Source organism: Rutilus rutilus (genome assembly GCF_951802725.1).
Source record: "Rutilus rutilus genome assembly, chromosome: 12".
NCBI lineage: Eukaryota > Metazoa > Chordata > Actinopteri > Cypriniformes > Leuciscidae > Rutilus > Rutilus rutilus.
This window is the reverse complement of record NC_140217.1, coordinates 26,270,097-26,284,902: the sequence shown is the minus strand read 5'-3', so window position 1 is coordinate 26,284,902 and position 14,806 is coordinate 26,270,097. Positions and strand designations below refer to the sequence as shown.

The 14,806-nt window shown below is 37.2% G+C and overlaps 1 protein-coding gene across 1 annotated transcript in view; it reads left to right on the top strand.

Annotated features, from left to right (window-relative positions):
- ror1 (receptor tyrosine kinase-like orphan receptor 1) overlaps positions 1-14,806 on the top strand; it is a 111,657-nt gene that overhangs the window by 80,027 nt on the left and 16,824 nt on the right. Inside the window, exons 2-4 of the mRNA XM_084426772.1 lie at positions 572-643; positions 5,767-6,054; positions 7,057-7,093. Coding sequence (XP_084282898.1) covers positions 572-643; positions 5,767-6,054; positions 7,057-7,093 — 397 coding nt within the window. The remainder of the gene's footprint in view (positions 1-571; positions 644-5,766; positions 6,055-7,056; positions 7,094-14,806) is intronic.

Sequence of the window (14,806 nt, the reverse complement as noted above, 5' to 3'; positions counted from 1 at the left end):
ATCCTGAAGGGATTGTTGTGCAATAATGACTGGCTCACTGTACATTATCCCACTTATTACATACTTGCTAAATAAATAAATTGGCAAGAAACATTTATTAAGTGAGACGAAAAAGAGCTGTCTGTGTAGGAAAATTTGCAGGCAGTGTCAAATAGTTTAACAGCCATGATACAATATCTGACCACACAATGCCACAATTGATCATGAGCCATGCAATAACTGGTTATAATGCAATAACTGGTTATAATCCAATCAATGTAATTTAATATGACTGAATCAGCCTGACCGAGTTATGTAGATGAAGGTTATTTCTTTTTTTAATCCTATGTGTATATGTTTCCAGTTATTAGTTTTATCAGTATACTTAGATATGTACTTTATAGTAGATGAATATGAGCCAGACACTGGACCTGTTCCATTGACCATGGTATTACAATAGTATTTATTTTAAATATGTTGAAGTATCAGTTTAAATACCATGGTACATGAATACGCTACCTTTGCTGTACCAGGATACCACAGTCTGAAATGTGCCTCTCCTTGACTTTCTCTCTTTGCTTTGTATCTACAGGGGCAGAGATTCCCTCAGACCCAAACGTGGTGGCCGCCTCCAGTTGGAACATGTCCAGCGGAGCTGAAAGAGGTGAGTTTTAGCCCAGCTCTGATAGGCCACTCAGGGACACCATTAGGTCTACAGTAATGTGACAGATCGGCAGCGATTGCTGGATGTTTTGTCTAGAGATGAATGTTAGTTTTGATTGCCAAAGCAGACAGCATTACTAGCAGGAACATGTGAGCTCTAGGATGACAGCATTTTGAAAGAAGCTAGTTATGTTTCTTAAGTTATCCTAATTCCTCAGTCTGGTACAGTGCGCACTAATTCGGGGGTTTCCGTGCTCATGGTAAACCTAGATCTGTTGTGTCTGTGCTATCGTTATTGATGCAAGTTGGAACAAAAGTCAGGAGAATTCAAAGCAAGAACTTATTTTCCATAAGATCACTAAATTTCAGTGCTATCATACAGCACTTTCTCTCTCTCTTTCTTTTTTCACTCTCTATCAAATACAAATACTTACAAACACATAATATCAGCACTCCATTCCTTCCATTTCAAGACCCTTTTATATCGTTCTTTTATTTGTCATTTCGTTTAAGTGTTTTTCCTGTCTTGAACCAAACCAGTAGTAATTAAACTAATAAGAGAATTGGAGTCATTATGTCCGCTATGTGATTTCTCCAAATGGTCCTAATTGCTTTGGGATTCATATTTAAATCTCAGTCGGATTTGTTGCCTGGCATCAGCTGTCAACACAAGAACTTTCTTTTGACTCCGAGGCTTTTTCTTTTGACCTGCGGCTGACTTATGCTTTAGGTCAGAAAACAGAAAGGTTTTAAAGAAACAAAAGATCTTACAGTAATTCATGTCTGCTAGATATGTGATGTATCTTTTTTGTGTATATGGGTATTTGTAGAAAGCTAACTCTTCTAAAACACACTTTTCAAACTCTTACTAGTTTATTTAATTTGTAAATGCATATATATACTGTATAAGCCATTATCATTTTCGCCACATCTCCAATTATCTATTTTTTTTTTTAATTAATTAGCCTAAATACACCCAGTGAAGTATTATTTTTACACTTTTTGCATCTTTATTTTATTTATTTATATTTAATGTCACAATTTGACACATTACTGCTTAATTGAAAATGGTGAACTTTAAAATATTGATTGATTCCAGTTATTTTTTACATTGATCTTTCTCAGTTTTCTTCAAATATCATATGTGTCATATATTTTATCTCAAACATGCTGTTGACATGACTGTTTTTCTGTTCAGTTTACTGTTTCTGTTCTGTTTCTGTTTTCTGTTTCTGTTCAGGAGCAGTCTTTTTCCACGCAATTAGTATTTAAATGATTTTTGATTATTGATTTTTGATTATTTCCCTCTTAGCCCTAAGCCTAAGCCTATTATATCATATTTGATATATGGATTTCTAAATGATCAACATGATCAAAACTGTTATACACAATCTTCTACTTGTCTTGCCATCTAATTGATAGTTTTTACTTTTTTAGCAAGTGTTTAGCATGTCTTTTTGCTGTGAAATCTTTAACAATTTTGATGAAGTAAATGTAAGAAGAACGTTTGGTTACAGTTTATATTGATGGTTCCCTTTAGACATTCTGTTGACTTTAAGTAACATTGCACATGTCATCTAACTCTCATTTAGTATTAGTTGAGTGTTAGTAGACTATTAGGGTTAGGGGTAGGGTTAGTAGAGTAAAGTGACATGTACTTGCAAAGTTACTTAAGCAGACAGCCTACTAATACTCTACTGATTCTCTAATGTGAGTTAGTTGACATGTAGGTGCAGCTTTACTTAAATTCAACAGAATGTCTAAAGGGGACCATTATAATAAAGTGTTACCTAACTTTTATATTGGTATTTAATATTTCAATGCATTTTTTTTTTTTTTTTACAATTCTTTTCAGATTTTGTCTAAATGTTCAATAAACTGTTCCATTTATAAAAATAAAAAAAGACTATTTCATATGTCGGACATCCATTTCCCACACACTCCCCTCCAATAACTATCAGCACAGTTAAAGTAAGGAGCCTACTGTCCACACACACCCACTCTGCCAACAAAAGATGCCATTGTCTTGATTCCGCTAACTTTAAATGGTCAGATTACTTCTTCAAATCATCTGCTGAAGTCTGATAAATAAACAACTGAATTACATGTGCGTTGTGGGTCTGTTTGCGGTTGGTTCCTTCTGGCTGAAGTTCATAACCCGTCACCGCATGCTTACATCATTAGAAGGAAGTGGAAGTGTCCAAAAGATTAGGCTTGTCAGTCAGCTGCATTATGGGTCGGAACTGATCCCCCTGTGGTTGTATTCTTCATACGAATCCATTTTTGGATAACCATATTTGTATATTGTTATAAGAGAGCTGATGTTTGGATGGAGGAAATTAAGATGAAGGGATAAAGAAGAGATCCACCAGGGGAAGGAAGGTAGCTTTCCATTCAGCCACACTCAGACCAGACATGCCTGGAACGAGAGCAAGAAGGCGGTAAAAAGAGAGTAGGGAAAGGAGAAGGGAGGAGGTGTGAATGTTGGAGTAATGGTTGAGGAGTAATGGTTGAAAGTTGTGTATATTAGTCACTTGTCACCCAGACCTCAGGTATCTCACTGTGGTTCATATATTGAGATTGTGACCATAAGAAATGACTAAGGCCTCAAACAGTGCATGATTAATATATTTTGTGGTGGGAATTTGCAGCGACTTGTCTTTGCAACACTGTCTAATGTCATTCGAGCTTTCTGATCCCAAGGACCCCCAAATATGATGATGTGGTACTAAATAGCTTTATATTTTCTATCCCATTTATACTGTGTAGAAAAAAATCATAATAATAAGTGCAATATTATAAAGACAGAATGATATTTGCAAAATGAACATAATTGGCTTTTAAATTAGTGGTGTTGTAAACATTATTGCAAAACATTTACTCGTATATTATTATTGTTATAAAAACCAAACAATTTTTTGCTGTAAAAAAAACTAGGGTTGTCAATATAATAAAATAAGTTAATAAATAATAATATTCAGTAACATCTAATCTCATGATCATGAAATGGTTTTTAGAAAACAATATATATATATGATTTTTCACCTGTTTTTTGTTTTTTTATCTGAAATATATGGAATCAAGTATGTATTTTAGATAACATACAGTGTCAATACTGTATTTTAGGTTGGGTCAAGTATAGGGTAAAAAATTTCATTCATTCACCTAAGTCCAGTTCCTGAAAAAGCCAGCTTTTCCCAGGTCCATTCCTCATATTCCTGTTAATGTTGTGGTCAACAAAATCCTGCTCAAATCTGCCACCAGATTCCTGGTAACCCTAGATGCAGTTTGCTGAAGACTGCTGTCTGGTATAGTTCAAACAGTGCTTGAGTTTCTGAAAGGTGAATGGTAGTCAGTGGAATTCAACCCCCACCTCAGCAGGACTAATATTGTGGATGTACCTGCACAGCTGTGGGCCCTGCGGCTGCTTACCCTGCCTGTAACCCTGGGGGACCACACTCATGGCTCCTACTCAATATACTTTTATTAATTTTCTCGTCAAAGTCACATTCCTTGCATTGCACCATAGTCTGGCCTCCTGTTAGAAGATGCTTCTGAATTTGAAGAGAAAGAAGGGAAACTTGTGTTACAAACCGCTTTAAATTCAGACTTGAAGGGAAAATTTCTGTCATAATTTACTTCAAGTTGAACACAAAAGAAGATATTTTGAAGAATGTCAGTAACCCATCAACTGTTTGGGTTAGCCATATTCTTCAAAATATCTTCTTTTGTGTTCAGCCAGCAGAAGAAAAATTTCATAAAGGTTTAGAACAACTTGAGGGTGAGTAAATGATGGCAGAAATTTTATTTTTGGGTGAACTATACATTTTTTGGGAACCCCTCTTTTGCACTTTAGTTAGTTAGTTAGTTAGTTAGTTAGCAGTAATTAGGTTCGCTGCACAATGCCCTAGTGTATTAGACTCTTTTTAATCATGAGTAAGTATTGACAGATTGTTGGACTGTATGTATCATATGCTCACAGTAAATCCGCGCTGAGTGAGAGGAAAAGTTTACTTTCACTCTTTGCTTCTTGGCTGCACGAGTAGGGCTTGTCAGGATGCCATCAAGAGCCTGTCAGAGCTTGTCTGCCAAACCGATCATATGACTCCACAGGAAGTCCCAAGGAACTCTACAGAGGTTAAATTATTATTTGTATGGAACACGCCAATATGATCTCATTAGTATTCATTGGCATTTGTATGTCAAATATACCATTTTTTATTTACTTTTTTTTTTGTTATGTTTTGAGAAATGTACAATATAAATGTATTATCAGCATCTAAAACGTAATTATTATTAAACATTATAATGCTAAATTAGGAATGTGAAATGTTTAATCTCTTTTTTTTTTATATACAATAAAAAAAATCTTGAAATTTGTTCATGCATAAAAACATTTGTTTATACTGTACAAATCCAAATACGTTAAACCACATGTTACTAATACTAATAAGATCACACTGTTTTCACAAGCACATACACATACTATTGTATATCTACTATAACCCCAATTCTGGTTTGATTCTTTACCACAAAGTGTTTCAACACACCGTCTGTGTAACTTTCCCATAGATTTGAAGTGTTACTACAGAAGTTCCCCTCTATGGCCTTACTCAGACCAGAATGGGTCAGATTTGCTGAGCTCACTACAAGTGCTTTTATTTCCCTCCCACCACCCGTGAAATATTAGGGGTTGTCATGTTTTTGCTGGCCTCTTATCAAAGTTAGCTGTAGGCCTGGCAAGACAGATTTTCTGGAGACAGAAGTTTCCAGAAGCTTCAAGAGGTTCTTCTGTCCCCTCTGGCGCTATCCATCCCAATGAGACAAACTAATGATTTACCACCTAGTGGCAACCACTAAATATCATAAAGAATTCCTAACCGGCAACTTAGAGGTTTGTTGCACATTGTATGTGGGTATATAGTTACAAATGACCACAAACACTAAGAAAAGCCTCTTGGAAAAACTTGATTTATAACACATCAAATAATGAATGTTTAAAGGATTAGTTCTGTCAGTCTTGCACCCGTATATGACTTTTTTCCAACATTATTCCCTTCGGGTAATTTGAGTGAGTTAGCTATATTTTACATTTTCAATATCTTTTCTGTCTTGTCCTTTTAGATCACTTCCTAAGGCTGGATGCTCCGATGAATAACATCACTACCTCCCTCGGACAGACAGCTGAGTTACATTGCCACGTTTCAGGGAATCCACCACCCACAGTCCGCTGGCTCAAAAACGATGCTCCTGTGGTCCAGGAACCACGGCGTGTCTCTTACAGGCCCACTCCGTACGGCTCGCGCTTAAGAATCCGAAACCTGGACACCACGGACACCGGCTACTTTCAGTGTGTGGCTACCAACACCTATGGCACAGTATCTACCACAGGAATCCTTTTTGTCAAGTTTGGTGAGTATTTTTGGAATTTTACAATATTGTGATGGTTTCATAATCGGGTGACTGATGACGTACTGCAGAAAAACTTCAAGTATGTGTATTTAAACGCATCCCATCTCTTTGATAGCGCAGCAGACATTAAAGGGATCTCAGTTATGTTTCAACTTTTACAATTTAAATGTAAACAAATGCCACAAACACCTAATTTGTGATAACCCGGTTCCTGGCATTTCGTATAAAATGCAAATTGTTGCCATTTACTCACCCTCATGTCATTCCAAACCTGTGTGACTCTGTCATCTGTGAAACATAAAAGAACAACCCGATCTCACAGGAAAACGTAACTATTTTATGAGGTGGCAAATTCATACGAATCATACGAAAACATGATTTTTTTTAAATAAAGGTCCACCTCTAACACAAACCCTGAACATCGAATGAAACAGACCTGAGCAGATCGAATGAAAATAGACATATAACACAAATTTATATAAATTAGCTGACAATTCGCCAAAACATAAAACTTTTTTTAGAATTTTTTATAGAATTTCTCAGTCCCTGCATCCGGGAATGCCTATTTAGTAGGTGAAAAACTGTAGTAAACAGTAGGCAGTAGAAAAGCAGTATGCGAAAAGTAATCAGATGACCATTCAAACGATATATAACATAAATTTTTTAACGTCACTTGGTTGGATCTTCAGGTTGTCCACACATATAATTTTGGACCTGTTGCAAAGTAGTGGTCCCTTTATTTGGAATGAAGACCCTTGTGAATGTCCTGAAGCCCTATGCAATAAATGTGTTTTAATGCATCTTCATATAAGTGTAGCAATTTACCGTCCTCAGACCTTTAGAGTAAAAATCTTGAGAAACTCTGTAGGTCTGATGAGATCACTGTAGTTATTCTTTAGTCCATGATGCCAACGAGCCATATTGGCCACATGTGTTATGCTTCTTTGTGGGCGATTTGTTCCTAGCATGTTGTTAAAAATCCCCACTCTCTCTTTCTTCCAGATCCTGCTCCCACCCCTCTGCCTGGAAGGCCTTCACCGTAAGTTAATTTTCCTTTCCTCTGTTCAGTACCCCATCTAAATTCCTCCATTATCAGTCATTAAATATACAAGAACAGAAGGGGGGAAAAAAACTTTGGATATGCAAATGATTTAATTGCTCCTTCAAGAGCTGTCTGGGTAAAGCATTTCCATTTTAAGAGTGGATAATATAGACCTGCACAGAAAGGAGTGCATACTGCATACTGCGATTTAACGTTTCCAACCTATATATATATATATATATACAGTCGTGGTCAAAATTGATGGCACCCCTGATAAATATGATAAAAAATGGCTGTAAAAAATAAATCTGCATTGTTTATCCTTTTGATCTTTCATTCAAAAAATTCACAAAAATCTCTCCTTTCATTGAAGTAAAAGAATTGAAAGTGGGGGGGAAATCACATTATAAAATAAATGTTTTTCTCCAAAACACGCTGGCCATAATTGTTGGCACCCTGTTATTAAATACTTTTTGCAACCTCCTTTTGCCAAGATAACAGCTCTGAGTCTTCTCCTATAATGCCTGATGAGTTTGGAGAACACCTGACAAGAGATCAGCGATCATTCCTTCATACAGAATCTCTCCAGATCCTTCAGATTCCCAGATCCATGTTGGTGCTTCTTCTCTTCAGTTCACTCCACTCATCAGGTCAGGGAACTGGGACGGTCATGGCAGAAGCTTCATTTTGTGCTCAGTTACCCATTTTTGTGTTGATTTTGATGTTTGTTTTGGACCGTTGTCCTGATGGAAGATCCAACCACGGCCCATTATAAGATTTCTAGCAGAGGCCGTCAGGTTTAGATTTTTTATCTGTTGGTATTTGCTAGAATCCATAATACCATGTATCTGAACAAGATGTCCAGGACCTCCAGCAAATAAATAGGCCCACAACATATAAGATCCAGCAGTATATTTAACCGTAGGCATGGGGTACTCTTCATCCCTGTTTGCACCAAACACATCTTGTGGGTTTGCTGCCAAAAAAGCCCTATTTTTGTTTCATCTGACCATAGAATCCGGTCCCTTTTGAAGATCCAGTCGTGTCTGACCACTGAATATGCTGGAGTTTGTTCTTGGAGGAGCGAGGAGCATTTTTCTTAAAACCCTCCCAAACAACATGTGGTGATGTAGGGGTTGTTTGATACTTTTTTTTAGGCTTTCTGACCCCAAGACTCAAGTAATCTCTGCAATTCTCCATCTGTGATCCTTGAAGAGTCTTTGGCCACTCAAACCATCCTCCTCACTATCCATTAAGACCATATAGACACACGTCCTCTTCCTGGCAGATTTGTAACATCTTTAGTTGATTATAACTTCTTAATTATTGCCCTGATGGTCAAAATGGGGATTTTCAATTCTTTAGATATTTTCTTACAGCCACTTTCTATTTTGTGAAGCTCAACAATTTTTTGCTGCACATCAGAACTATATTCTTTGGTTTTACTCATTGTGATGGATGATTAAGGGAATTTGGCCTTTGTGTTTCCTCATATTTAAACTCCTGTGAAACAAGAAGTCATAGCTGGACAATTTCATGTTCCTAGTCACCCTGGTGTGCTAAAAAAGGTAAATATTAATGGGAATATACTTCAGAGATATTTTTCTCATAAAAAATTCTAGGGGTGCCAACAATTATGGCCAGCGTGTTTTGGAGAAAAACATTTGTTTCATAATGTGATTTACCCCCCAATTTCAATTCTTTTACTTCAATGAAAGGTTAGATTTTTGTGAATTTTTTGAATGAAAGATCAAAAGGATAAACAATGCAGATTTATTTTTTACAGCCATTTTTTTATCATATTTATCAGGGGTGCCATCAATTTTGACCACGACTGTATATATATATATATATATATAAAATCTATTATTAAATTCTGTAATCAATTCATCATATTTTACTTGCAATTTATTTTGCCACTGTTGTCTCAAATGTGTTTTTATTGGAATTGAGATTGACAAAGTACAATGAAAGCTACACTGCAGTTCTAATAGTTCATTGCAGATGAGTATCAAGAACTACTCTGAGGTATGGTAATTAAAGAGTGTTCTGTAAATTTCTGATTTATACTTTTACAGTAAGAGAGAGAGGTCCGGAGACTTCAGCAGGTCAATTGTAGGTTAGCAAAGACAAATGAAGATATTGTCCATGTTGCTTACACGTGTCTTGTTTAAGGTTGTAGGAACTGTAGGGTTTGTATGTCTAACTTCATTAAAATCAGCCAGCACCTGTTTGTGCTAAAACGTACAACCAGGCTCACCACATGTTTCTGTTTCAGCCCACTCAGATTTCAGACAGTACATTAATACACTGCCTTTGTGTTTCTCTTTTAATCATACCATTTTTCCATGCTGCAGGCTTCAACACCTACTGTAGCCATTTAGCATTGGAGCATAGATATTTATTTTATAGATTTATGATAGCAAATGGTTTTTTAGATTCCTGTAATACGTTCAATTTAGTGCTATGGAAATTTAGTGAGTTGTTTTTGCCCTCACTAGGATCTTCTCGTTTTATGTTATAAGTAAACAGTCGCGTGGTTTTTATTTACAATACTGATGCGAATCTCAGAGTGCGTCATTGCGCATTGAGGTGCACTGTGGATAGTCTCTGTCCAAATCAAAGTATGAACCCCTGACCGTTTGACGTGGCTGGCCGCGCTCCAAATCACATTAATATTGATTAAAGTCCACAAACCCGCCTGTGTGCCTCTAAGCCTCGTACAGGCGGCGGCACGGCTAGTTTTGGGCTTGCTGCCGTCATTGTGCTGCCTGCATTGAGGTGCACAGAGATCCCTTTGAGCCATATGTTGGCCTGTTGGTAATCATTAGTGTCATCATCAAAGAAAGTCTTCCTGTCAGCTTCCATCAAAAGGAAAAGGGTCAGTGCGCTGTCTGTCTTCTTTGCTCTCTTTCTCCTTTATGCGCCTCCTTTTTTTTCCCCGAAGGATTATCAAAGTGTCAGCCTCGTCTTGGTGAGAGTACCTGGTAAAGAGGGTGTGGGGTAAAAGTGTCCCTGGTGACATGTTTTGGCTGGGACTCTAATGAAACTCTTCCTTTAATGAACTCCAGAGCAGAGGTGCGTTTGGAAGTCTGGTGTCAATGCATAGACTGAAAGCTGAACTAGCCACAGCTGGCCTTGTAGTGGGGAAGAGAGGAAATATGAGAGAAAGTGGGGAGGGGTATTGATGTCTGAAGGGCAAAAGGTCAATGAATAGACAGGGGGACAGGGATTCACATTCAATTCACATTTATTTGTATAGCGCTTTTCACAATATTGTTTCAAAGCAGCTTTACAGAAAATGAATGTTTCTACATTACAATTTAAAGTAATCTGTTATCAGATGTGACTGTTCAAGTAATGTCCATATGTCAGAAATGTACAGTTCTAAGATAATTCAAATCATGTAGTTGGCTAACATCATGTATTCATTTAGGCAGAAACAATAAGCTCATTGTGACAAATTCTGCTCAATGAGTCCATTCTTACAAACAAGCAAGTTATTCATTTGAATATTTTGAAAACTAGTGGTTTAGTGGTGAGAAAACCAGTTGTAATTTTTTCTTTGAAAAATCAGTTCAAAATGCCTCATTTTCATTGTGTGAAATTATTCTAATGTCCTAATATCATTCCAAACTTCTATCACTTTCTTAAAAAAAAAGAAAAAAAAAGTGCTTTAATGTCCATCCAATGAAAATCAAAAGTGTCTTGTGTTGTTTTGGGCCACACTGACTGTCATTGTAATTGCAGCTTGATATCTAATAATTTTGACTTCATAAACTACATTGTGACTTTTTCCTCATATTTGCAACATAATATCTCACAAATGTGACTTAATATCTCAGAAATTCCTGTAATTGTGTGTTAATACCTTACAGTTGTGACTTTATTTCTCATAATTGTGGCTTCATGTCTCACAAATTTTACTTTATTTCCTGTAATTGCAACTTAATTTTTTTTCGTAATTGTGACAAAATCTTAAAATTGTGACTTTATTTCTTCTATTTGCAACTTAATATCTTACAATTGGTACTTAGTTGTTGGACCACATTGACTTTCATTGAATGGACAAAAACAGTTGAAAATATTTTATAAAATTACTAAATATTTCTTTCACAATATCATATTTTATGTTTCAAAGAGGAAAGAAAGTCATACAGGTCTTGAACCACATAAGGGTGAGTAAATGATGACAGATTTTCGCCTTTGGCTGAACTAACCCTTTAAGAGTTTGACCATAATGGAGTCCCATGAGCCCTTTATGGCAGAGGAGGTTGTTGGGTGGTTGTTTGTTTGATGAGGGCGGATTTGGCTTTGATTCAGTTATGTGAGGTTAACTCAGCTTTATCTTTCGCAAACGGAAGGGCTTGAATAAGGTAAGCTGGTCTTGAAACAGCAGGTAGGGGCAGCGTCTACATACAGTCCTCTGTTGTGTCTTGCACGTCTCAGATGCTCACCACAGCTGCTGTGATTACTCACACTGAAGACCTTATTCATAGACTTTTTAATAAATGCAATATGTTTTCTTCCCCCTTTTCACTGCCCCACACTTTTAACATTGCTTTTTTTATGGGGACCACCTGGAAAGGAGGTAATCGAACACCATGGATGAGGAATGGGCCTGAACCTTGAAAGTAGAAACAATGGCCACTGTTGTTCTGGCCCAAATGTCAGCCATCCTGTAGGAGCCGAGGTCACAGCATCACACTGATGATGGGGTGATGTTGTGAAACACAGTAGGAAGAATTGAATAGGCTGGAACAAACTTTTAAGGGAGATAAATAACTCATCAACCAACATTTCCTGTGCTTCCTTGAAACATTTTTAAGCAATTTGATTGGTTGCTCTTTTGCTCTTTCACACATAAGTTTAAAATATTCTAGCTGACCCCCCCACCCCCAGTGTGATTATTTTAGAGCGTATTACCTTGTTATTTCCATGGCGACGCATCATGCATGTCATGTGACACGCCAGCGCCAGTGTGATGCACTTGATACACTGAATGTTCTAATCACACCGGTGTGATCGTACATGTTAAAGGGTTAATAGCTCAGAATTTATTGGCTTTCTCAGTTTTGTTTCTCACAATTCTTACAATTGCAGTTTTATTTCCCACAACTGTGACTTATACCTCACATTTGTTCCGATCTTTATTTCTTATTTTTGAACTTTAGCTCACAATTAACTATTTTATTTTTTACTCTCTTACAATTGTGACTTCATATCATACAGGCTACCATAAACTGTAGCTTAAAGGTGAATTATGTAAGATTTTTATGTTAAAATACTTTCTCTTAACTGTTCATTGACTACTATTAGCATGCCATTCATAGGTTCATCTCCACCAAATCATAATGTATAAACATTGAGCTCCCAAGTCACCATCAAAACATTGGGAGCGGCCCTCTCAGATCCATCAATCTATTTTCAGCTCAAATAGTGCAGCATGGCTACTATTGCAGGTGAAGCCAGAGGGTGTTTAGCCAGTGTGTGACAATGGCTGATACATTACATAGTTCAAGCCAAAAATTTAGACCTTCAAAGATTATATAGGTTATGAACACGTCAAAGTGAATGGGGAATTGTGATGCTACGCGCTACAGTGGACTCTTCAATACCATACAGAATCATGATCCACCCATTCAGAAAGACAGAATGTTATATGTTTACAATATGTTTACTGTGATATGTCCAGTGTAGATCAAGCATTCATGTGAAAAAAAAATTGTATATACAAGCAAGATGCATTAGCCCTAGACAAGGTATTTGCCTACTTGAAACACAGCTTAACATATTCCTAATATGTTGGACCTTTTATTAAAAGTAGTACGTTTACCTGTTGCCTTCACAAGCACTGTGTTTGCTGTGTTTGAGTTGAGGAAGCACAATGTGCGAAAGAGGCGTTTGCATAGTTGTTCGAAAATATGCTTTTTTTTTTTTTGGTAATTCTGCTAGGTGCCACTAGTGTCACAGAAACTATACTTCACCTTTAACTGGTATAGCATAGTAGAGCTGAAGATCTTTGCCCGAACCCGACGGGACCCGACGGGTTTGGTCGGGTTCGGTCTTAATTTCTATTATTTTACATGGGCTCGGGCCGGGCTCGGGCTCGCGCTTCGGGTTGCGTGGTAAATGAGCGGTCAGGTGATGTGTTTAGATTAGCGTGAAAATGGATCTTGAGGAGGTGAAATGGAGGCTGGTCTCTGGAGGACTTATTTTATTTCTTTGTTCCAACTTCCAAGTGGCCTCTAGCCTCCGTTAGTCATGAATAAATGATGTTAAAAAATTAATAAATTACTCCTTTTTTTACGAAAGACAAAGGTGCTGTGTGCGTGCGGCGCAGTCTCTTTTTTTCTTTCTCTCCCTTTTCCGCCGAGTGGTGCGTGTGCCGGCTCGCGGTGTGAAGCGCGTGTCCGCGCTATTCTCCGACACTCTTATCACTGCTGATAGACGGCCTTTTGGACAGTCGGGCTGTAAACGGGTTCGGGCTTTTAAAAAGCTGTCAATCAAAATGTACATGTCGGGCTCGGGCCTTTTCGGGCCGAACTTTTAAGGCCCGATTACAGCTCTATAGCATAGCGCTTGCAATGACAAGGTCATAATCGATTCTTAAGAAATGCATGTAATGAATCAAATGTGTATTTTGAATGCGCTGTACTTTTTTTCAATTACAGGCCTTGCAAATGACAACCCCACCCCCCACCCACCCCACCCCCTTACAGTTTGTATCATTTCTGATTCTTGTTTTTAGTTATATGTCTATCTGCCATCACTAGCCTCTCTGAGAATGAGCTGCTTTCAGTTAAAGTAGTGCACATTAATCGTGCTGGAAGAGCTGCTAAGGTTATCCTTATCAAAATATCATTACTGTACTGTAAACATGAGTTCTGTACTGTGTTTTTACCATAAGGAGACAGCTTAGTGTACACAATGCAGTTGTGCTGCTGGTTTCCCATGAAATGTCAACGGAATTCTTTAATAGTAGGCATTTGAACCATACGTTTCTTCAAGGTTGTTTATAACATCCCCTTTTTTCCTGTTTGAAAAGATTAATATTACCATCAATGCCTTGTCATGTCTGTTTAACTTTCTCCTGGCTGTCCAAAGTTTTTCTAGAATAAAATGAAATGTAAAACAAGAGATGCTCGGCTTTTTTACAATTTCTGTTTTAACAGTGGATCAAACTGATCTTAAAAAAGTCCAGACCATTGTTCGCTCAAGGCCGGGCTGCTGGAGATATCCCAGAAGCCTCAGCATTGTCTGAAAGAGCACATCCTAATGGGGGCCCCATCCTTCTTTTGAGTAACGACTACCATAATACTTCTGAAAGCTATTCAAGTGCTTCAGTTTTAGAAAGCTCTCCATTTCAGCAAGGATTTAACAAAGGGCTCTCATAAATTTGAGAGTTTTTGATTAATGTTAAAGTTCTGCTGTTCAATTTTGATATGATATATTTGATTCTTTTGAAGATGTATTTGGTCTTTCAGAAACATGTCTCTGTGGTGTGTTGTTATGGACATTAATTTAATTGTAAAGTTATGAAAGTAACAAGCAGCTATTTGTATAGCGTTCTGAGTTGGCACATTGAGTTACGGAACTTGTAAAAGCAGCTCAGATTTACTGCAAGTTCATAGTTCTTGATGTGTTTTTTTTTTTTTTTTTTTTTTCTTACAGACATTTTTAATCTAATGGGACGCATTACCCTTAGAA